Source organism: Oncorhynchus kisutch, linkage group LG5, assembly GCF_002021735.2.
Source record: "Oncorhynchus kisutch isolate 150728-3 linkage group LG5, Okis_V2, whole genome shotgun sequence".
Lineage (NCBI taxonomy): Eukaryota > Metazoa > Chordata > Actinopteri > Salmoniformes > Salmonidae > Oncorhynchus > Oncorhynchus kisutch.
The window spans coordinates 52,644,517-52,669,888 of NC_034178.2; the positions used below are offsets into that span (position 1 = coordinate 52,644,517).

At 43.0% G+C, this 25,372-nt stretch overlaps 1 protein-coding gene across 1 annotated transcript; it reads right to left on the minus strand.

The window, feature by feature from the left end:
• Positions 1-363: 363 nt before the first annotated feature.
• LOC109891235 (tribbles homolog 2) lies at positions 364-11,551 on the minus strand. The gene is made up of 4 exons (XM_020483621.2): positions 10,751-11,551; positions 9,394-9,690; positions 3,803-4,095; positions 364-3,083 (listed from the first exon to the last, which is right to left on the minus strand). Exons 2-4 carry the CDS (start codon positions 9,688-9,690, stop codon positions 2,612-2,614), a joined length of 1,062 nt encoding a protein of 353 aa, XP_020339210.1. The 5' UTR covers positions 10,751-11,551; the 3' UTR covers positions 364-2,611.
• Between the last annotated feature and the right edge of the window lie 13,821 nt (positions 11,552-25,372).

The following is a 25,372-nucleotide window of genomic DNA, read 5'->3' on the forward strand; positions in this document are numbered from 1 at the left end:
ACGGTGGCTAGGAAAAACTCCCTAGAAAGGCCAAAACCTAGGAAGAAACCTAGAGAGGAACCAGGCTATGTGGGGTGGTACAGGGTTTGGGTACAGGGTTTGGGTGATACAGTACAGGGTTTGGGACTAGCTAGTAGATCAGTACTATAAATTGTGAATAGTAGCAATAATATCTTTAATATGAATTGGTCATAACCTCTGTCCTTGTACGCTACTCTTGATAATATTCAGGGCGCCTGTACATCCTAGTATTAATCAAAGCTGAATCCAGCTCTGTGGGTTTGTAGTTTTAAATAATATTTATTTGACCCTGAAAACAGAAATGGAGATGGGTAATACAATCTCCAATGACAAAGTTTGGTCTTATTACAAAAAAAAATATTTATTGGCAAACCATTTGAAGGATTTATTTTTACTGGAAAATGACAATACTTTTACATAAGTACATCCACCAACCCTCCAACCTAAGAAAAACAAATGTAGTGTACTTTCTTTTGCATCATATATAAATATATATAAAAAAGTATTTAAAGTCTCACAAGCTCTATGGCATAGTGAAGTAGGATCTGAGATCTATTTAGGGTTAGCGAACTGCATGCAGGCATCACGACTAACACCACACATTACTGTGTAATGTATGTGATGCCCTTGTTCAGTTCAACAGATACTAAACAGTCTCACCATTATATGGGTTTTTAAAGTACACTACAGCACTGTATCCTTCAGGATCTAACCCACTGCACTATATACTATAGACATTAACTCACGCTTGAGGTCATGACGACTACACTTGTCTTGGGATCTAGGACACCACGCTGAACTATCACTGAATCACAGCTCACTAAACCTGGATCATCACACCATACGTAATAAATGAGGGTAGCTTAATTCTTTGGTAAAGAAAAGCTTGGTGAACTTCTGATAGGGATATAAGAGAGGGGAGGGGTTCTACAACAAACTGTGGTTATGAAAACAAGGCACTTTAATGGTTGAAACGATCCAGATTTGTCACTCAAATATGTAAACAACAGTACACACAAACAAAGGCACAAAACGTGCTTCAAGTATTCTAGGATTTTGTCAAGTTCAGAGGCATCAGGTATCAGTCCTGTCAGATATATACTGAACAAAAATAAAAACGCAACATGTAAAGAAGATCACATGTTTCATGTGCACAATTGGCCCAGCATCGTCCTGGTTTGGCCGGGGTCGGCTCTCATTGTAAATAACAATTTGTTCTTAATTGACTTGCCTAGTTAAATAAAGGTTACAGTTCATGAGCTGAAATAAAAGATCCCAGACATTTTCCATAAGACAAAATGCTTTTCTCAAATCTTGTGCACAAATTTGTTTACATTCCTGTTGGTGAGCATTTCTCCTTTGTGTCATATCAAGAAGCTGATTAAACAGCATGATGATAACACAGGTGCACCTGCTGCTGAGGACAATAAAATGTAGTTTTGTCATACAACGCCACAGATATACAATTTGCATGCTGACTGCAGAAATGTCCAACAGAGCTGTTGCCAGAGATAAAATGTTCATTTCTCTATCATAAGCCGCCTCCAAAGTAATTTTAGAACATTTGGCAGTACGTCTAACCGGCCTCAGAACCGCAGACCTCATGTAACCACGCCAGCCCAGGACCGCCACATCCGGCTTCTTCACCTGCGGAATCGTCTGAGGGGGGAGGGGGTGCTGAGGACTATTTCTGTCCAAAAATTAAGCTCTTTTGTGGAGAAAACCTCATTCTGATTGGCTGGGCCTGGCTCCGCAGTGGGCTCCTCCTGCGCCCCTGCCCAGTCATGTGAAATCCATAGATTAGGGACAAATTAAATGATTTCAGTTGACTGATTTCCTTCTATGAACTGTAACTCAGTAAAATCTTTGAAATTGTTGTGTTTACATTTTTGTTCAGTATACAGCTTCAATTTAGTGTTCCCAACAGAGTTGCTCACAATCAAAAATGGGTCAAATTACTGCTTCCAGCAAAAAGGGAATACTGCTAGACAGTCTGCTTCTATATGGGGCAAGGGATCCCGAGGACTGTTTTCACCTGTTATTCCCATTGAGTCAACAAAACAATGTCCATTGGTTAAAGCACAATAGTTGGGTAGCTTTTGAAAAGCGCTTTTCTTGAGGTTACACTGCAGTGTGGAAATAACTGCATTGGACCCTTAACTCGAAGGAGGCGTCTGTTACACGTTGCCAGGAGATCCAGTAGTTAGTAGTTACTGCTTTGCGTAACCGCAATGTCACTACCTAAACAAATACATGCTTCATGACACCGAACTATATAATACATTTGGTAACAATTTGGATTAAGGGCTCTGCATAACACGTTCACAACTTCTTCAAAAGCACAACTTCAACATCTATACATGCTAATGTCTAACAACAGATTAACAAAGCTTTGACTGCTTTGATACCAAACTGCAGTTAGACATTAGCATAAGAGGTTTACTTTGGAAATATGTAATCCCATATGACTATGTTATGTTTCTTAAGTGTCAGGTAGGTAGGAAAAAACCCTGCATTACCAGTAGTCCCTCTATGGTGATGATACTGCTCTACTTGCATCACTGGGACAGAGGACATTTTTATTTTTATTCTAGAAACAGCCTGTGTCCTTAGTATCTTCTGTGTAGTTGGGGACCACTTGGTCAGTGCAGTTCCTGGGGTTGAGGTGCATGTTGGGAGGTGTTGTGTTATTGGAACAGTTCAGCCACGGGTGGAGCAGCAATTCTGAGGCCTCCAGTCTCTCCAAGGGTGCTTTACGCAGCATGCAGCACACCAGCGACTTAGCCCGCACCGAGAGCGACTCTGGCACTGTGAAGGTCCCACGGCGGATCTTACTAAAGAGAGCGGCAGGTTCCACATCCTGGAACGGGTAGCGACCCACCAGCATGGTGTACAGCACCACGCCCAGGCTCCAGACATCAGCAGCCTTCCCTGAGTACGAGTGGTGCGAGTTGAGGATCTCTGGGCCCACGTAGGCCGGGCAGCCGTGCTTGTCCGTAAGAGAGTCGTCGTCCCCGTGGAGCAGACAGGAGTCTTCCAGGTTCTGAAGAACAAGTTTGGTCCTGAAAGGAAGGAAAACCAGAGAGAGATATAGAGTCATCATCATACCCCCATGGTGCGACATGTTTTCTGCTTTGTGTTATTCATCGATGGTGCACTGGGTCATATGCATAATACACCTTACATAACTCTGTCTGGAATGACACCTGTGTTTACGGGGTGGGAGAAATATAGCCCTAGTCATATGACATAGCTGTTATGATGGTGTGATAAAGGCATCATGAGGAACTTTAGTGCCATTTTGACAGTTTCTTAACTAAATGGCCTTCTTTAGCAGTGACATAATGCAACTGAACTTAGTCCACCTATGCCTGGCTGATGTGTCTCAAGTAAACATTTAGATGACGAATTTGGGCCACGTCTCAGTCACTACTGTCAATCCAACCTGCAAACAGAACATCCAATGACCATGTTGCTCAGCTAAAATTAGGTTAAGTTAATTAAGTTGAAGGGCGCAACCAGATTCATTGGTTCCTGAAGAATATAACATCCCATCAGAACCCAAAATAATAGCCTGTTTTACTCCAATGAGAGTAAACAAAGTCAATATAAACAAACACTGTATTGCCTCAAAATATGGTTAAAACTAGAATATTTATACAATATATGGTCAGTCGTTACATTTAATCCCTCAGCTTTTTACTGAAACAGGTGGGGAGGAGTTTTGTTATCGTTTCAACTGCTGATTGCCACTTTTAAAAGAAGCGCATAAACTACTAACCTCTGCTGGTCTACGAAGACAAACTTGCGCAGCTTGAGGTCGCGCAGGACCACCCCATGCTCGTGACAGTGTGCCACCGCCACCGCCATCTGGCGGAAGAGAAGCACCGCCTCCTCCTCCTGGAGCCGCTTGCATGTGCGCACGTATGAGTGCATGTCGCCGTAGTTGCGCTGAAAGAAGACAAAGACGCTGTGCTCGCCTGTAATCACCTCGGCGATGCGGCAAATGTTGTCGTGGGGCAGCAGGCGGACGTAGGGGGCGGTGAACTCCAGGTACCGCCTCATAGAGAACACCTGGTAGTGGAGATGGGGTAGAGTTAGGTTAGAGGTCATAGTTCATAAGGTCATGGTCAAATTACAAACTATATGAATGTCTTCTCCTGAGGGTAATGTACCCACTGAGGGTAATGTACCCACTCGAGTGAACTCGTTGTCCAACAAAGTCACACCAAAAGGATATGTGCATAGGTCAACCTCACTGTAAGCCAAGGTTTCCCAAACTTGGTCCTGGGGCCCCACCTGGGTGCACGTTTTGGTTTTCGGCAAAAGCCAAAAATGTGCACCCAGGGAGACCCCAGGACCAAGTTTGGGAAACCCTGCTATAAGCCAGTAGTGACAATTAAATGACTTGACTAAGCCAACACAGCATGCATTGCGCACGCCACGCCATTACTGGAACCACACACCCCCACAAGGAAGGTCTGCCTTTTCGCCCTCATCAATTTACACACAATACTCCATAATGACAAAGCAAAACAGGTTTAGACATTTTGCAAATGTATTTAAAATCTAAAACTGAATTCACATTTACATAAGTATTCAAATCAAATTTTATTTCTCACATACACATGGTTAGCAGATGTTAATGTGAGTGTAGCGAAATGCTTGTGCTTCTAGTTCCGACAATGCATTAATAACCAACGAGTAATCTAACCTAACAATTCCAAAACTACTACCTTATACACACAAGTGTAAAGGGATAAAGAATATGTACATAAAGATACATGAATGAGTGATGGTACAGAACGGCATAGGCAAGATGCAGTAGATGGTATCGAGTACAGTATATACATATACATATGAGATGAGTAATGTAGGTTATTTAAACAAAGTGGCATAGTTTAAAGTGGCTAGTGATACATGTATTACATAAAGATGTAGTAGATGATAGAGTACAGTATATACATATACATATGAGATGAGTAATGTAGGGTATGTAAACATTATATTAAGTAGCATTGTTTAAAGTGGCTAGTGATATATTTTAACATCAATTTCCATCAATTTCCATGATTAAAGTGGCTGGAGTTGAGTCAGTGTGTTAGCAGCAGCCACTCAATGTTAGTGGTGGCTGTTTAACAGTCTGATGGCCTTGAGATAGAAGCTGTTTTTCAGTCTCTCGGTCCCTGCTTTGATGCACCTGTACTGACCTCACCTTCTGGAATATAGTGGGATGAACAGGCAGTGGCTCGGGTGGTTGTTGTCCTTGATGATCTTTATGGCCTTCCTGTGACATCGGGTGGTGTAGGTGTCCTGGAGGGCAGGTAGTTTGCCCCCAGGGTGATGCGTTGTGCAGACCTCACTACCCTCTGGAGAGCCTTACGGTTGTGGGCGGAGCAGTTGCCGTACCAGGCGGTGATACAGTCCGACAGGATGCTCTCGATTGTGCATCTGTAGAAGTTTGTGAGTGCTTATGGTGACAAGCCGAATTTCTTCAGCCTCCTGAGGTTGAAGAGGAGCTGCTGCGCCTTCTTCACGACGCTGTCTGTGTGGGTGGACCAATTCAGTTTGTCCGTGATGTGTACACCGAGGAACTTAAAACTTACTGCCCTCTCCACTACTGTCCCGTCGATGTGGATGGGGGGGCTCCCTCTGCTGTTTCCTGAAGTCCACAATCATCTCCTTTGTTTTGTTGACGTTGAGTGTGAGGTTATTTTCCTGACACCACACTCCGAGGGCCCTCACCTCCTCCCTGTAGGCCGCCTCATCGTTGTTGGTAATCAAGCCTTCCACTGTAGTGTCTTCCGCAATCTTGATGATTGAGTTGGAGGCGTGCATGGCCACACAGTCGTGGGTGAACAGCGAGTACAGGAGAGGGCTCAGAACGCACCCTTGTGGGGCCCCAGTGTTGATGATCAGCGAGATGGAGATGTTGTTACCTACCCTCACCACCTGGGGGCGGCCCGTCAGTAACAAGTTGCACAGGGCGCGGTCGAGACCCATGGTCTCGAGCTTGATGACGAGGTTGGAGGGTACTATGGTGTTAAATGCTGAGCTGTAGTCGATGAACAGCATTCAGACCCTTTACTGGGTACTTTGTTGAAGCACCTTTGGCAGTGATTGCAGCCACGAGTCTTCTTGGGTATGACGCTATATGCTTGGCACACCTGTATTTGGGGAGTTTCTCCCATTCTTCTCTGCAGATCCTCTCAAGCTGTCAGGTTGGATGGGGATAGTTTCTGCACAGTTATTTTCAAGTCTCTCCAGAGATATTTGATAGGGTTCAAGTCCAGGCTCTGGCTGGGCCACTCAAGGACATTCAGAGTCTTGTCCCGAAGCCACTCCTGCCTTGTCTTGGCTGTTTGCTTAGGGTCATTATACTGTTTGAAGATGAACCCTCGCCCCAGTCTGAGGACCTGGAGCAGGTTTTCATCAAGGATCTCTCTGTACTTTGCGATGTTCATCTTTGCCTCGATCCTGACTAGTCTTCCAGTTCATGCCGCTGAAAAACATCCCCACAGCATGATGCTGCCACCACGTTTCACTGTTGGGATGTTGCCAGGTTTCCTCCAGATGTGACACTTGGCATTCAGGCCAGAGTTCAATCTTGGTTTTATCAGGCCAGAGAATCGTGCCTCTTGGCAAACTCCAAGAGGGCTGCCATGTGCCTTTTACTGAGGAGTGGCTACCGTAAAAGGCCTGATTGGTGGAGTGCTGCAGTGATGGTTGTCCTTCTGGAAGGTTCTCCCATCTCCCATTCCAAAATCATGGCCATTAATGTGGAGTTTGTCCCCCTTTTGCTACTATAACAGCATCCATTCTTTCCACTAGATGTTGGAACATTGCTGCATGGACTTGCTTCCATTCAGCCACAAGAGCAGGCCGGTTAAGTTCTTCCACAAACCATTTCTGTATGGACCTTGCTTTGTGCACGGGGGGTTTGTCATGCTGAAACAGGAAAGGACCTTCCCCAAACTGTTGCCACAAAGTTGGAAGCACAGAGTTTAGAAGGTATGCTGTACAGTTAAGATTTCCCTTCACTGGAGCTAAGGGGCCTAGCGCAAACTATGAAAAACAGCCCCAGACCATTATTCCGCCTCCTCCAAACTTTACAGGCAGGTAGTGTTCTCCTGGTATCCACCAAACCCAGATTTCTCCATCGGACTGCCAGATGGTGAAGCATGATTCATCACTCCAGAGAATGCATTTCCACTGCTCCAGAGTCCAATAGCGGTGACCTTTACCCCACTGCAGCCGACGCTTGGCATTGCACATGGTGATCTTAGGCTTGTGTGCCGCTGCTTGGCCATGGGAACCTATTTTATGACGCTCCTGACAAACAGTTCTTGTGTTGATGTAGCTTCCAGAGGCAGTTTGGAAAATCGGTATTAGGTGATACAACCAATGACAGACATTATTTATTTAAAAAATATATTTTACATGCTACATGCTTCAGCACTCCCGTTCTGTGAGCTTGTGTGGTCTTCCACTTTGCGGCTGAGATGTTGTTGCTCCTAGACATGTCCACTTCACAATAACAGCACTTACAGTTGACCGAGCAGAGTAGAAATTTGCCGAACTGACTTGTTGGAAAGGTGGCATGCTATGACGGTACCACGTTGTAAGTCACTGAGCTCTTCAGTAGGGGCCTTTCTACTGACAATGTTTGTCTATGGAGATCGCATGGCTGTGTGATTGATTTTATACACTTGTCAGCAACGGGTGTGGCTGAAATAGCCGAATCCTTTAATTTGAAGGCATGTCGACAGTGAACAAAAATATATAAATGCAACAATTTCAATTATTTTACTGAGTTACAGTTCATATAAGGAAATAAATGAATTAGGTCCTCATCTATGGTTTTCACATGACTGGGCAGGGGCGCAACCATGGGTGGGCCTAGGAGGGCATAGGCTAACCCACTTGGGAGCCAGGCCCACCAACTAGGGAGCCAGGCCCAGCCAATCAGAATGAGTTTTTCCCCACAAAAGGGCTCTATTACAGACAGAAATACTCCTCGGTTTCATCAGCTGTCCGGGTGGCTGGTCTCAGACGATCCCGCAGGTGAAGAAGCCGGATGTGGAGGTCCTGGGCTGGCGTGGTTACACACGGTCTGCGGTTGTGAGGCCGGTTGAACCTACTGCCAAATTCTCCCAAAAGACATGGGTGGCGGCTTATGGTAGAGAAATTAACATAAAATTCTCTGTCAACAGCTCTGGTGGACATTCCTGCAGTCAGCATTCCTCAAAACTTGAGACATCTGTGGAATTGTGTTGTGTGACAAAACTGCACATTTTAGAGTGGCCTTTTATAGTCCCCCCAGTACAAGGTGAACCTGTAATGATCATGCTGTTTAACCAGCTTCTTGATATACCACACCTGTCAGGTGGATGGATTATCTTGGCAAAGGAGAAATGCTCACTAACAGATGTAAACAAATTTGTGCACAACATTTTAGAGAAAGAAGCTTTTTGTGCATATGGAACATTTCTGGGATCTTTAATTCAGCTTATGAAACACTTTATATATTGTGTTAAATTTTTTTGTTCAGAGCACACACAACACACACACAGTACAAAACATTAGGAACACCTTCCTAATATATAGTTGCACCACCTTTGCCCTCAAAACAGCATCAATTTGTTGGGGCATGGACTCTACAAGGGATCAAAAGCATTCCACAGGGATGCTGGCCTACAGTTGTGTCAATTGGCTGGATGTCATTTGGGTGGTGAGCCATTCTTTATACACATGGGAAACTGTTGAGCGAGAAAAACCCAGCAGCATTGCCATTCTTGCCACACTCAAACCTTTGTGTCTGGCACCTACTACCATACCCTGTTCAAAGGCACCCTCTGAATGGCACACATACACATTCCATATCTCTATTGTCTCAAGGGTAAAAATCTTTCTTTAACCTGTCTCCTCCCCTTCAACTACACTGATTGAAGTGGATTTAACAGGTGACATTAGTAAGATATCATATATTTTACCTGGTCAGGCTGTCATGGAAAGAGTTCCTCATGTTTTTTACACTCAGTGTATATTGGGTGTTGGGGGCCCTAGCACAAACCTTGCAGGGGCCCCGTGAAACTGCAGTACACCACTGCACTCAATTTTTGTTATATTTAACCTTAACTAGGCAAGCCAGTTAACAAATTCTTATTTACAATGACGGCCTACCACAGCCAAACACGGACGATGCTGGGCCAATTATGCGCTGCCCTATGGGACTCCCAATCATGGCCGGATGTGATACAGCCTGGATTCAAACCAGGGACTATAGTGACACCTATGGCACTGAGATGCAGTGCCTTAGACTGTTGCACCACTCGGGAGCCATACTGTGATGGAGCAGGCTATAATACATACCTTGCAGGTGTACTCCTGCTCCGTAACCCTGTGGAAGGCCCTGTAGGTCTCTGTCCCCTCTGTGGGTTCTAGCAGGACGTAGGGCCCAATGCAGGACACACAGTGCTGGTCGGAGTCTGCGCTGTGGCTCAGGGGCCTTAGGCAGGGGGCCAGGCCAGGGGACGAGGGTGGAAGGCTCAGCCGAGGACGCTTGCATTTCAGGGCTTCCGTGTCATCCTGAGGGTCATCCAGCTCCAGCCGCTTCAGCCGCAGGGGACGAGTAGGCGCAGGTGCAGGCGAGGAGATGTTCACACTCATCTGAAAGTCACATAAGTTGTTTTAGTATGTTTCATTGAGCTATGCCTAGGATGTGACTAAACCACAGATTGGATACACTGAAAATGCATGTTACATAAAGACAACATTTAAAATGCATAGTGACAGAACTAGCTAGAAGAACTTTGTGTCTGCAAATCCCCTTTTTAGTGCACACACACACACACACACAATGCATCTGTGACGAGGGGAACTTGAATAGCAGACATGTGAATCATATCCACCATTAAACAGTGCCATATAATAGGTTAAAAAGAGCTTGGATGACGCCATGGAGTCTCGACTGATGAGCAGTGTTGCCTGTAATAGGTTATGCATTACTCAAATTACTGTCTGTCTCTTTCGAAATGTGGCTGTGACTCAGTGAGTCATTCACAGCCACCCAAATAAGATCATGGGCGAACGTCATGAAAGTGACGTCAGGTTTCCATTAGATTGCTCTAATGCCGCGTTCAAAACAACTGGGAACGCGGAAATATCCGACTTCCGAGCGTTCAAGACAACTGGGAACTCGAAAATAACGACCTCGCGATAGGGAAAATCTTTTGAATATTCACCCAACTCGGAATCTGGGGCATCTTTATAGAGCACCGACTTTCTGAAGATCAGAGGTCTTGAGTTTACCTATTTTTTTCCGAGTTCAGTAGTTTTGAAAGCACCAAATAACGCCAGAGGTTCAGGTAAAATATTATGATAAATTGGCATTAAAAACACGAGAGGTCACATGGGGGGGTCATGTTATTAGTCAAAATAAATATTTGTTGAACCGGGTGAAAAGGGTCAGACAGTGCGCAATTCCGAGAAACAGTGTGCGCGAGGGGGATACAATGTTGCGATAGACATACTCCGGCTGCGAGGAGTGGTAGGTCGTGACTTTGTAGGAAGAGTTGCACCATCACTTTCTAAAGTTTAACCTTGTTGTTTCACAACATAGGCCTGCCTTCACGTTAAAAATCAATGAATTATCAATGCGAGTCGGGACTACAAGCAACCCCTTCAATTGTAGCCTAATGATAAAAACATGGATATGAACAACTGTTACCTTGGCCGTGGAAGACAAAGGGGTCCGCTCTTCAAAAGAGAACAATGGTATGGTAACTCCAGCTTCGTGTGTAGTGCTTTGCTTGTCAAGAAACACGAAATGTGCAGTAAACTCAGCAAAAACACATGCGGTGTAGAGGAAACCAGAGGTTGGAGAGCTTCAGACAAAAGTTATTCTTCCTTTATAAAATAAATAGCGTAGTGGTTCAAGGGAGTCTTTAACTTAAACAGTTACAAATTAGCTATGTATGCATAATAGTTCAAATTAGTTTTCGTTGGTTCTTGCTCAGGACGTCTGTTCACTTAGCCAAAGCAGAATATGTATGAAAGTCATTGACACATTTAACAGGTTATTTCGCTTTGAAGTGTGGCGGCAACACCGCCTGTGTTGTTGGTACAGATGCTTTTGTCCTTATTCCCGCTGTGTGGCAGCGACTTGTGTATCGAACGTTTTTCCTTGCGATGACAGGTTTTCTAAAACGGAGGTTATTAGAAAACCTTAGAAACTTTCTATAAACAGAGAAAACACAAACCTTTAAAGTTGTTTAAAGGCTCTTGCACAATAATGGAAAAAAAAGAGCATACTCATCCAAAGTATGGAACCTCGTATAATAAATAATTATTGGTCAAAGTGTAGAGTAGGCTACACGTTCCCTTATTTGGTCACTTGCGTAGTAATCCTTTAATGTGTCAATTGAGTCCCTAAAAAGTAGATTTCTAATCAGACGTGCCCCCACCGACTGCCCGTCTGATTGAGAATAGACCAGAGAGCGCAGTGGCTTCAAATATCCTTTCTGTTACAGCAGTGAAGTTGATAATGCGCAACTGAGCATGATTGCAACATCGTAGCTCCACCCCCTGGTTTGACGACATCGGCGGGTGAACCTCGCAATCGTCACTCGGGCAGTTTACATATGGAACAAAATAATCGTACAAGGTGTATTGCATGTCATTGGCTATATAGTAATTCTTTCACAAAATCCAAATTTGCTCTGACCACACGTTTTCTAAACAATCGTGTCCCCATGCCAGAGTTGGTACATGTCATTTAATTTGTCCAAAAGGACATTGGGAATGTTATTTAATAACAGAAAACATGTCACTATAAACCCAACTATATGTTGGACAGGGTTTGCCACACCCCTCCTATGACTCAATAGCAGTAATGGTATTGCACCATTTCTCACAATGCATGCTCTCTGGATGGCATGCACATGGGATGGGTTATTATGGGTTATAACATTTCTGTTTGATGTTGCAACCATGGAAAAGGAGAGAAATGGATTTGAAAATTAGAAGAGCATTATCGGTAGCTACACATTTCAAGTATCAGGAAAAGATTGCCTATCATTGATGACAAAGCTCCAAAAGGATGGAAATTAAGTGGGCAAGGCCTTTTGTTAAGCTATTGATATAACTTCCCCCGGTATGCATCACTTACACACACACAGAGGAGCATTTCACATTATTCATGTCAATGTTCATTAGTTCTGCACTGACAGCTTTTAATGGCCTGAGCTTGTGCTTGAGTTGCACATGTGAAAAATAATTGATACATGTTCCCTTCAAAGTCATGTCTTTGTGTGACCAAAGAGAGGATGTACTGCTTCAGTACTGGTATGGAGTCAGATGGTGTGTGTGTTTGTGTATGTGCGTATGTGTGTAAGTGTGTGCAAGCATGTGGGTGAGGGCAGCTTCCTGTGCCTGCGCCATGGTGATTTCTAGACAGCCCTATGAGTGGGAGTCAGAAATCATTTTTGCCTTAAAATGGAAACATTTCAGCCGCACACACAGTGCTGCATTACTGCTAGAGACATTGCCTGAGGCTACAGCTGTGAAATTATCAGTCTTCACAATGTAACTTGACAGCACTAAATATCCCTAAATATTCTCTGGGAGCATTTCTCCCCCTGCCTGCCTGCTGCCTCAATCTCCCTACATTAACTCTGCCCTCTGAGAGTCACAGTTTGATGTTGAATGAATCACCCTCTGTATCAACACTGACATGGAAGGATTATGAAACACCATCATTTGTGTTGGGAACATAGCAGTCTGTGAATAGTGCAATGATAAACCAACAACTGTCTTAGTCCAATAAATAGCAGTTTGTGAATAGTGCAGTGGCGTGGCCTGATGTTGGAGTCATGTAGACATGGCTGTCTTGGTAACCTATGATACAAAATGTCATGGCGACTGGAGGCAATGGGGCTGCTTGTCAAGTGGGTATTCGCTCCAGCCATGTCTTTTCAAGAGATTGCTATCATAACTGATAGGGGGCCACCACTACTGGGTTTGGAGGTCACTTGCTGTCCATCCATGTCAGTCACATAGATGAGGGAGCTAGCTAGGAATGAGCCTAGTTTACAAAGAGGCTATAGCTTATATGTCTGTGGGTAATTGGATTAGCAGTGCTTCTAGGGGTTTCAGTGGCTCCTTTGGAGTTTGGCCCTTCAACTATCAGACCACAGAGAGCAGTACTGTGAAGTTCCTGGCATTCACAACAGACAGACGCTTCCAGAAATCAGGTCTGTTCCCACTACTGTAATCGTGATTCAGTCAGTGGAAAGAAAAGGGCGAGTTTGGGGTATTTCATCATCATGCAGGTTTTGTGGTGGATGGTTCTCTGTTAGGGAAAACATTGGCAGGACTTCTTAACTGCGGCCAGGAAAATAAATAACAGCAGAGCCAACCATAGTTGGCCTGGCCTCGCTCTGACACGGCCAGAGCATTGCAGGAGATTACGAAAGCAGAAATTCCATTGTAGCGACAGGTCCTTTTTGCATAAACAAGTTAGACAGTGGTGTTCTTCCTAGGCAGGCAGTACCTGCTGCTCTGACTGTGCTCCTGATTTCAGGCTACCCAAGGACAGTTGACAAAGCTTCTACTTTAGTTATAGCCCATTTATCTTAAAGACAATTAAATAGATGGACAGACAGATTAAAAAAAACAGAAAGAGCCAAAGAAAAAAGAAAAGCCTAATTTAAATGAACAGAACAGTTCAAATAAAGCTTCATACTTTGATTCACTTATTCACTTAACCTGAAGATGCCATCTGGTTTGCTCTTTTATTAATCACGTTAAAGATTTGTCCCTTGAAGTAGGAGCAACAAAGTACCTGTCACCTTCCAATGAAGAGGAGATTCAGTTAGCTGGGTTCTGTTAATATATGCCTCTTTCTAGATTGAATTATAATTAAGCAATAACGCCTGAGGAAGTGTGGTATATGTCTAATATACCACGGCTAAGGGCTGTTCTTATGGACACAGCCCTTAGCCGTGGTATATTGGCCATATATCACAACCCCCCGAGGTGCTTAATTGTTATTATAAACTGGCTACCAACGTAATTATAGCAGAAAAATAAACGTTTTGTCATACCCATGGTATACGGTCTAATATACCATGGCCGTCAGCCAATCAGCATTCAGGACTCGAACCACTCAGTTTATAAGAGGCTGCCAATCTGCTGCTGCTGTGCCTTATGGTCTTTCCTGAGGCTGCCCCCCACCTCTCTGAGTGATCTCTTCATTTTTTAATATATTTTTTTACCTTTATTTAACTAGGCAAGTCAGTTAAGAACAAATTCTTATTTTCAATGACGGCCTAGGAACAGTGGGTTAACTGCCTGTTCAGGGGCAGAACGACAGATTTGTACCTTGTCAGCTTGGGGGTTTTAACTTGCAACCTTCCGGTTACTAGTCCAACACTCTAACCACTACGCTACCCTGCCGCCCCTACCCAGTCCTTTTTTGTATTGGGACCCATTCAGCCCTGCTGACTGTAACTACCCGTGCTTTAACCTTCTCATTCGACACTGAGATCTAATGAGCTGGGAAAGATGGCACCGACAGACATGGCAGCTCAGCTTCTAGCTCCTAAGTAACTTTGCAGTATTTTAGATTTTTTTGTTTGTTATTTCTTACAATATTAGCCCAGAATGTTTTTTTGTGTGTTATTTCTTACAATATCAGCCCAGAATGTTTTTTTGTTTGTTATTTCTTACAATATCAGCCCAGAATGTTTTTGTGTGTGTTATTTCTTACAATATTAGCCCAGAATGTTTTTGTGTGTGTTATTTCTTACAATATCAGCCCAGAATGTTTTTGTGTGTGTTATTTCTTACAATATCAGCCCAGAATGTTTTTGTGTGTGTTATTTCTTACAATATCAGCCCAGAATGTTTTTGTGTGTGTTATTTCTTACAATATTAGCCCAGAATGTTTTTGTGTGTGTTATTTCTTACAATATTAGCCCAGAATGTTTTTTTGTGTTATTACAGCCGGAAATAACTTTTGGATATCAGAGTGGTGGAACTCACCAGCATTATGAACAGGAATACGACTTTCCCAAATTGGACCCTTTGTTCGCACCCTCCCAGGGCAATTGAACTTATCACAGAGGCTGCTCCAAGACGCCACCACAAGCATTTCGCTACACCCACAATAACATCTGCTAAAATAATGCCACTTTAATAATGTTTACACATCTTACACTACTCATATCATATATGTGGTATTTTATACCATCTATTGCACCTTGCCGATCGGCCATCCATATATTTAAATGTACATATTTTCATTCACCCGTTTAGATTTGTGTGTATTAGGTAGTTGTTGGGAATTGTTAGATGACCTATTAGATATTACTGCACTGTCGGAACTATAAGCACAAGCATTTCGCAACACTCGCGTTAACATCTGCTAACCATGTGTATGTGACCAATAAAATTTTATTTGCTTTGAGATCTAATCTCTTTACAGATCAGAAGTTGTAGGTGTCGGGTTACATTATGACTGTCCTTTAAGACTTCTTACTGCTGACTGTGGTACAGTGGAGCAGCTCCACAAAACATAGCAGGGCCGTGGGTGTTTGTATATTGTGTAGGGAGGCACAGTTTGTGTATTTCAGTTTGTTTCTAATGGGTCATTAATGTCTAATCAGGAAGGAGGGGCCCTGCCCTTTGAGGAAGCTGTAAATCCCCAAGGCCTTCCCTCATCACCGGTCCCTATTGATTTCTTTATTCTAGCTCAGTGACGAGAGAGTTGTGATTTCAGTCCTTTGTGCCTACTGTATTACCTGCACATAACATTTAATGGCAGTTCAAACCATTTCTAAAGAGTGACACATTCTTAAATGCTGTCGTGTAAACACAGCCTCAAGTCATAGCCTATACCGTTTTAAATAGATTTCATGAACCTTACACAACCCATCTTTATATATTGTCCCCTAAACAAATCGTCAGAGACATTTGATCGTTTTAAACCTACGCCCTCGTGTAGTTTTGGCTAACAGCTGTTCTGGGTATTGACAGAATTGAATGCTTCTGTCTGGTGGGAGCTTAGTGTCTGCTAACACTTGAAGGAAGGAGGAAGGCTTAAGGGCACTGCCACCTCTGGCTAATCCACAATCCATTATATATTGTAGTGTGCTGCTGCCTGTAGAGCTACTAGGTCAGTCACATCAATGTCAAACACCAGTCAGTGCTAGCAACCAGAGCCTCCGCTAACAGCCATCCATTGTATGGACTGTGTTTCACTAGGAATGGTCATGCTTCTCTTGACCTGTTCTTTTTGAATAGGTTAACATCTATGCAATGCTAGTGCACACAACCAATACAATAGTAAACCCAATCTCAAGGCCACTCAGAGGTTACCATATTACACAGGATCCTGTCTCATCTGTGGCCCCGGAAGCATCCCAGACTGCTAAGACCATTGCACAGTTGGTGTGCACTCTACTCTGTGGAGCAATCCTCTGAAAGGATCAGGTTGGTTGGCGGTTTGACATGTGGCGTAGTCGGATGCTGTGTGTGTGTGTATGTGTGTGTGTGTGTGTGTGTGTGTGTGTGTGTGTGTGTGTGTGTGTGTGTGTGTGTGTGTGTGCGTGTGTAAAGGGAATTGGACCCCTTTATCGACCAGGGCTTCCCAGTGCCTACTGGCCCAGCTGCTTAGATTCTCTCTCCCTCCAGTGTCTTCTGGAATTTACTGCAAATCCTAGAAGCCTGCCTCAACACTCAACATTCTGCCTATGTGTAGCCTGTGAATGTCAATATGGGGGAAACAGAAGATGGTCAAGGGGAGAAGTTTTCACAGTTTTAACGATTTTAGCTACAGGTGGTGTAGCATAGCTTAACTTAAAGGATTGCGAAAGCACTCCATAGAGTGTGTACTACATAATTAAATATTGAAGAAAAACCCAAGCGAGTTCAACTCAATCACTCACATTGGTAGCATAGCATGACACCCAATTACCTATTACAGGGACTTCCCTATTCCTTCCCCTTATTTGTTTATTTCAGAAGAAATGTGAGGGATTACTTAACTCACAAACAAAGTGGAAAATGCTGAGTTGAGTGGTTCTTGTGAAAGATTTCTCAATAAGAAGTCACATCCCTAACAATGCAATAAATATTCTGAAGTGATGACCATGAAGGAAACTGAAAGTCAGAAAGGTTTGCTTCAGTCTCTCCAAGCTATTGGCAAGTTTCTTGGCTTAGCTGGGTATTTTAGCCTGGTATTTTAGCTGGCTATTTCAAGGTTAATAATGACTAACTTGCTGAGAATGGCACTGGAGGGAATAACGGCTGTTTTACTGGCTCCAGACCAATTGTGTTATTTTGTGTATTTTTTATTTGCACTGATCTTTTTTTGTACATAAAGTTTCTTCCATCTGTGACCGAAAAGAGCTTCTGGACATCAGAACAGCTACCACTAACCTCGATTTGGACGAGGACTTCAACTTCAATGAGTTGGAATTGAATGACATATTGATTATCTCGGACCAGGCCCAAATCCCAACACTCAAAGAAGGAGGAGACGGCCCTATAGATGCCGGCGTGCGGGATGTCTGACGAGACTACGTCAGAGAGTGGATAATCCACCTCTACCCTCCATTCTATTGGCGTACGTGCAATCACTGGAGAATAAACTAGATGAGCTCCGGGATAAGCTCCTTTCAAGACTATCCTATCAATGTGTTCTGAAGAACTGTAATGTTCTATGTTTCTCAGAGTCGTGGCTGAACAAGGACCTGGTAAATATAAATCTAGCTGTTTTTCTATCCATCGGCAGGACAGAGCAGCGGTGTCGGGAAGCTCAGGGGAAGGTGTGTGTGTGTCTCTTTGTTAATCACAGCTGGTGTCTGATCTCTAATATTGAGGAAGTCTCGAGGTTCTGCTCACTTGAGTTAGAATACCTCATGATAAGCTGTAGAACGTTCTATTTATCAAGAGACTTTTCATCTATATTTTTTGTAGCTGTCTATTTACCACCACAAACTGAGGCTGGTGCTAAGATTGCAGTCAACGAGCTATATAGGGCCATAAGTAAACAAGAAAATACAGAGGCGACACTCCTGGTGGCCGGTGACTTTAATGCAGGAAAACTGAAATCCGTTTAATCAAATTTGTATCAGCCTGTCACCTGTGCAACTAGAGGTGAAAAAAACTCTAGATCATCTTTACTCCACACACCGGGATGCATACAAAGCACTGCCTCGCCCTCCATTTGGCAAATCTGACCATAACTCTATCATCCTGATTCCTGCTTACAAATCTCAAACGGGATGTACCAGTGACATGCTCAATACCAAAGTGGTCTGATGAAGCGACAACATCTGCTCTGCGCTAAAAGCTTGGATTGCCACTTTCAATGAGCGGAAGACTAATCCGGACACTTAGAAATCCCACTACGGCCTCCAACGAACCATCCAACAGGCAAAGCATCAATACAGGACCAAGATCAAATTCTACTACACCGGCTCTGACGCTCGTTGGATGTGGCAGGGCATGCGCAATCTATCACGGATAACAAAGGGAAACCCAGCCCCAAGCTGTCCAGAGACGCAAGCCTACCAGACAAGCTAAATACCTACTATGCTCGTGTCGAGGCTAGCAACACTCAACCATGCATGAGAGCACCAGCTGTTCCATATGACTGTGTGATCACGCACGCCATAGCCGATGTGAGTAAGACAGGTTAACATTCACAAGGTCGCAAAGCCAGATGGATTAACAGAGTGCATACTCAGAGCATGCTCTGGCAAGGGTTTTTACTATTTTCAACCTCTCCCTACCCCAGTATGTAATACCTACATGTTTCAAGCAGACCACCATAGTCCCTGTGCCCAAGAACACCAAGGTAACCTGTCTAAATGACTATCGCCCTGTAGCACTCACATCTGTAGCCATGAAATGCTTTGAAAGGCTGGTCATGGCTCAAATCCCAGACACCTTGGACCCACTCCAATTCACATACCGCCCCAACAGACCCACAGATGACACAATCCCATTTGCACTTCACACTGCCCTTTGCCACCTGGACAAAAGGAACACCTACGTAAGAATGTTGTTCATTGACTACAACTCAGCGTTCTTAACCATAGTGCCCTCCAAGCTCATCACTAAACTAAAGACCCTGGGATTAAACCCCTCCCTCTGCAACTGGATCCTGGACTTCCTGACGGGCCATCCCCCAGGTGGTGAGAGTAGGCAACAAAACATCCGCCATGCTGACCCTCAACATGGGGGCCCCTCAGGGGTGGGTGCTTAGTCCCCTCCTGTATTCCCTGTTCACCCACGTCTGTTTGGCCGCTCCAACACCATCATTAACGGGGAATTTCATCCTGGCTTTGCCACGGCATATAGTCATTACTATATTAACAACATTACGTTTTTGTCATAAACATCACAATAATCCAAACCACAAGCTAGAACTAGCATACTTTCGTTTCACTGGAGAATCTGGTCATTTTGACCCTTGTGTATTGGTCTGCTCATAGTGAACCACAAAGTTCAGCATTCATAGCGAATGCTGATACCTCCCACCCGCTAGGTAGAGGGGGCGTGCCCACAAACTTAAATATTGGCTTTGTTTACTTAGAATGACCAACACACAGTAATCTCAGAACTTCTCAATGCAATATTTATTTTGAAAACGTTTGTTTTTCACTGTTTGTCATCATGCCCATGTGGTGTTCAGTGCCTGGCTGTGCTAATTACAAATAAGCGCGAAAATGAGTTATCTTTTACCATCCTAACAGAGATTCACCCCGATTCTGCCAGTGGCTTGTGGCTATAAAGAATGATGCAGTGACCAAAGATTATAAGAGGGATTTTCAGGCTGAACTGATGGGGAATCCATTTCAATGACAGCTGAGAAGTGATGCGATACCAGCAATTTGTTTCCCTTCACAACAAAATGGAAGAGCAATGTAAGTTGATTTTTGTATTATGAATTTTAAAAAAGAATAAAAGAAAAACAAACAACAAAAACAAAATGGAAGATATTCAATAAGAGGTAACCTAACATTAGCTAGCTTCCTAGCCTAGCTGGGTAAGTTATCTAGCTAGCTAACATTACAATCCTGTATTGAACTCTGAAAGCCATCAGCTAAATCATATAGCTATCTTTTGGTATACACACTGTCAATTAATTTAGCCTTTGTCATGGTAGTACCTGCAGCAGAGTAAACATGTTTGTTTGTTTGTTTGTTCCATCTTTGACTGACGTTACCTAACGTAAACTAGCTAATGTTACCAAATAAAGAACATCTCAATTTGGTAGCCATCTATTCCACCCTTGTCTGTAAAATACTTATTTATGAAAAATAGAATTGTCTAGAAAGATAACTCACTGTGTGTTGGTAGCAATGATGCATGTGTATAAATCATATATGGTTGGTTAGTTAGTTCTCATCCATTCTCTGCTGGCTAGCCATCTTTCTGACACTAGTTAGCTAACAGCAAGCTGACAATATTGAAATGTCCACGTTAGGTATGCTTAGCTAGCCATTCTAAAAGAGGTCAATACAATTAGTGGGGTGGTTAAATGGTGTATCGTTGTGTATTTTGTTGTAGGTGGTACAGAATCTGGTTCCACCGACATGTGCTTCCAACCCCTAGCTCTGCACAAACATTTTACAGACTGACGGCTAAAAGCTCAATTTACAGTAAGCAGGGTATTAACATTAATTGGGTAGTGTTTGTGTTATGGGGTTACAGGTGATTGGAGGTAGCCTGAGGACCATAGAGTACCTTCCAGATTATTTAATCAATTTAGTCTACCCCTTTTCTTTTAAAAATATTTTAGTTTTTGTTGTAAAACCAGGTTATTATGAGTCATTCCACAGTGCCCTGTTGAAAAATACCCCAAAGTTGGATGATTTTGGGCACACAAGCATGAGGGAGTGGACACACCTTGTGCTTATGGAGCACAACAAGATTGTGGAACAAAAACCATCAAGGGACACTGAAATATATAAAATCAAGACTACAACAGTAATGACACAACCACCTCATTATTCTCTCTGCAGATTCTCAAAACACAATACAAAGACATCTACAATTCCACTGCAAAGGGCTAGTATTGACAAGAATGATTTCTCTAAGTCAGTGGGCTGGGGAGGTTTATGGACAGTACTTTGAGATGGGAAAGTTTTTTTGGGTTGTGCAGGGTTGTGCTTAGACAGTAAATGTATTGTTGTGTATGAGAGTGATTGAGATGCCATTTCTCCTCAATCTCCCATTCCTAAAACTGTTCACACCTTCTTTAGCCCCCCAGCCCATTCACTTTGTTGACTGATCTTTCCCCTCATTGTCCCTAAACAATACGCCAGCCGGTCCCATTCGGTTAATATCTTTAGCAACAACGGCTTATTGCCCTACGGGACACAAAAAGTGTAGAATGCTAAGACCACAACCATGTCTTTCCAGGAGAAGTGCAGTACCAGCAAATCTTCTGCAAGAGGACCAAACAATTGATGGTTAAGAAGCCTTATACCACATTCGACAGAGTCTAATCCCGCTGGCCATTCACCGCAGACAGGTCAAGCCCATCGCCATAATCACAAAGAGTCTCAGCTTCCCCAGCCCACCACTACCAATGTACCGAAGCCGGATATGGCTGCGTTTACACAAGCAGCCCAATTCTGACATTTTTTCACAAATTGGTCTTTTGACCAATCAGATGAGTTCTGAAAAAGATCTGATGTGATTAAGCAATTAGTGGAAAAAATATCAGAATTCGGCTGCCTTTGTAAATGCAGATTATTATTAGAATCAAGTGTGCTAGATCAGAGTTGGAGTGAACCTACAGGATGGTAGCTCTCCAGGAACAGGTTTGAAATGTCCAAATTCACAGGAGATATTTATGTAAGCTGTACAGAGCTCTGTAGCATCAAACAGTGTCTGAGTATGTTTCAGGTGTAGAGACACACAAGTGCAGAAAACTGTAGATTGTTACTCCAGATAATGTGATTTACCCAAAGACTTTTGTCTATTTCAATTCTTCTTTCATTGCTGCATGTCATGATGACAGAGACCTGTCTCGATCAATTAGTGAGAAGACTTGAAATAGACACTATGGTGGCACACATATTGTTGGATTACTTTATAGACCAAAAAATATATATATTTTAATATTTTTCTAAAGTCAAACTGATCCCGTGCAACTGGACAAAGACATTTAATGAGACTCCTGTTTCCCAGAATCGAGGACGAAGACGGCATTGCTATGGTTGGTTGAAAATTCTCTGTGCTACACTAAACAGTACCTATCCTGTAACTCCCAGTAATGGATACCAAAAATCTTTGGTTAAATCACATTACTTGGTATAACAATCTGTAGCTAAGAGAATTGGTGATCAGCAGATGATACTAGAGGTGTTCATGATGATATTACCATTCCAAAGAAACATACAGTAAGTTCAGGGAATTCTTGTAAAGCTGTGGGAGGAGTGTTGTCATGATCAAACTGCCATTCAGCTCCTCATGAGTCATCTGCTTGAAATCTTGCATAATGTCTAATCCCTCGAGAGGGATATAGTTCATGGGATACAGCTCTGCTACAATGACACACGCAGGTCAAGGGAATTCTGTATCCACTCCAGAAAGAAGCCCAGGCACTACACAATATTGTCTGTAAGACAAAAAACTAAAATAACTATACACTGTTGTACAGTTTGAACAACTGTTGAACCGTGCCAGCATAACATAAACATTAGGGTTGACTAGTTGAACATGCATACATGTGCACAGGAACAGAGATTACATTTACAACAATATCTGGCCTAAAAGAAAGAAATATGGCATAATTCTCAACCTTTGCACAGAGACTAGGTAGTTAGGTAGACAGTATCTACCTACAGCCATGTCTATCAGGCATGCTTAGGCAAATATGTTTTATAGTAAAACCAGCTTCAGTTTTAGAGATTTACAACAGTAAATTGTTGTATTATTGTTTCTCCTCACTGTTTGGTAGTAAACTTAGCTAGCTAGCTTGCTGGATATGCAATACTTGTTATTTACATCTGTTTGGAATCCTATCTTGCGTCTTGCCTATAATTTTGTGAGATTGAAATACATCCAAGTTAGGGTGACCAGACATCCCCATTTTCCGGGGACAGTCCCCGTTTTTGGTGGCCTGTCTCCGGCTGGAACTGTCCCCGGGAAATGTCCCCTTTTTTAACTGTGAGTTAAAAACAGACCACAAAGTGAAATAATATTTTACGTGGCAAGAAAGACCGGGCTGCAGAGCCTACCAGTTGACGTCTCAATCGCGTTGTGTTTATTCTGGTCAACAGAGGGGGCTGCTCGCTTTAGCAGCTTCATTTACTCTTCTTCTTCTACTAACTACTTGCTTGCACTAGTTTTAGAGAAAACTGCTGTGGAAAACTCAGCCAGAAGCTAGCAAGTGTCAAGTGAATCCACAACCTCACCACAAACATCTTTTCAAGCCAGGTAAGTTACAATTGTTTGAGATCCTAGCTAGTGATGTTATAATGTCACCATTTATTATATAGATGATTTGCTCTATAAGGATTTAAATAGGTTATGCTAGATAACGTTAGTTATGTAGACTAAGTTAGCTAGCTAGCTTAGCTAGCTACTGTCATGGTAGCTAGGTTAAAAAAATGCTAATGTTAACATGCAGTGGAACATGCACCTGTGGAACGGTCATTAAGACATTAACAGCTTACAGACGGTAGGCAAATAAGGTCACAGTTATGAAAACTTAGGACACCAAAGAGACCTTTCTACTGACACCAAACGAAAGATGTCCAGGTTCCCTGCTCATCAGCGTGAACTTGCCTTAGGCATTCTGCAAAGAGACATGATGACTGCAGATGTGTTCGCCTTAGCAATCTCACTAGAATAAAGACCTCCTCCATTCTTGCCATTATTGAAAGAGATCGTGATACCTCACATATCAAAATAGGGATACTTAATGTTAGATCCCTCACTTCAAAGGCAGTTATAGTCAATTAACTAATCACTGATCATAATCTTGATGTGATTGGTCTGACTGAAACATGGCTTAAGCCTGATGAATTTACTGTGTTAAATGAGACCTCACTTCTTGGTTACACTAGTGACCATATCCTCCGTGCATCCCGCAAAGGCGGAGGTGTTGCTAACATTTACGATAGCAAATTTCAATTTACAAAAAACCCCAACGTTTTTGTCTTTTGAGCTTCAAGTCATGAAATCTATGCAGCCTACCCAATTACTTTTTATAGCTACTGTTTACAGGCCTCCTGGGCCATATACAGCGTTCCTCACTGAGTTCCCAGAATTCCTATCGGACCTTATAGTCATAGCAGATAATATTCAAATTTTTGGTGACTTTAATATTCACATGGAAAAGTCCACAGACCCACTCCAAAAGACATTCGGAGCCATCATCGACTCAATGGGTTTTGTCCAACATGTCTCTGGACCTACTCACTGCCACAGTCATACTCTGGACCTAGTTTTGTCCCATGGAATAAATGTTGTGGATCTTAATGTTTTTCCTCATAACCCTGGACTATCGGACCACCATTTTATTATGTTTGCAATCGCAACAAATAATCTGCTCAGACCCCAACCAAGGAGCATCAAAAGTCGTGCTATAAATTCTCAGACAACCCAAAGATTCCTTGATGCCCTTCCAGACTCCCTCTGCCTACCCAAGGAGGACAAAAATCAGTTAACCACCTAACTGAGGAACTCAATTTAACCTTGCGCAATACCCTAGATGTAGTTGCACCCCTAATAACTAAAAACATTTGTCATAAGAAACTAGCTCCCTGGTATACAAAAAATACCCAAGCTCTGAAGCAAGCTTCCAGAAAATTGGAACGGAAATGGCACCGCACCAAACTGGTGTAGTCTTCCGACTAGCTTGGAAGGAAAGTATCGAAGAGCCCTCACTGCTGCTCGATCATCCTATTTTTCCAACTTAACTGAGGAAAATAAGAACAATCCGAAATTTATTTTTGATACTGTCGCAAAGCTAACTAAAAAGCAGCATTCCCCAAGAGAGGATGGCTTTCACTTCAGCAGTAAAACATTAATGAACTTCTTTGAGGAAAAGATCATGATCATTAGAAAGCAAATTAGGGACTCCTCTTTAAATCTGCGTATTCCTCCAAAGCTCAGTTGTCCTGAGTCCGCACAACTCTGCCAAGACCTAGGATCAAGGGAGACACTTAAGTGTTTTAGTACTGCTCCCTGTGCTTGGCCCTCCTATGTTGAACATAATAAACGGCTCTCTATCCACTGGATGTGAACCAAACTCACTAAAAGTGGCAGTAATAAAGCCTCTCTTGAAAAAGCCAAACCTTGACCCAGAAAATATAAAAAC

Bases quoted from the DNA above. Each gene is read 5' to 3' on its own strand.
- LOC109891235 (XM_020483621.2), bottom strand. From the start codon at position 9,690: ATGAGTGTGAACATCTCCTCGCCTGCACCTGCGCCTACTCGTCCCCTG. The intron at 4,096-9,393 runs GTATGTATTATA...CTCCACTACCAG, and splicing joins AGCAGGAGTACACCTGCAAG to GTGTTCTCTATGAGGCGGTA. The intron at 3,084-3,802 runs GTTAGTAGTTTA...CCTTCCTTTCAG, and splicing joins GTCTTCGTAGACCAGCAGAG to GACCAAACTTGTTCTTCAGA.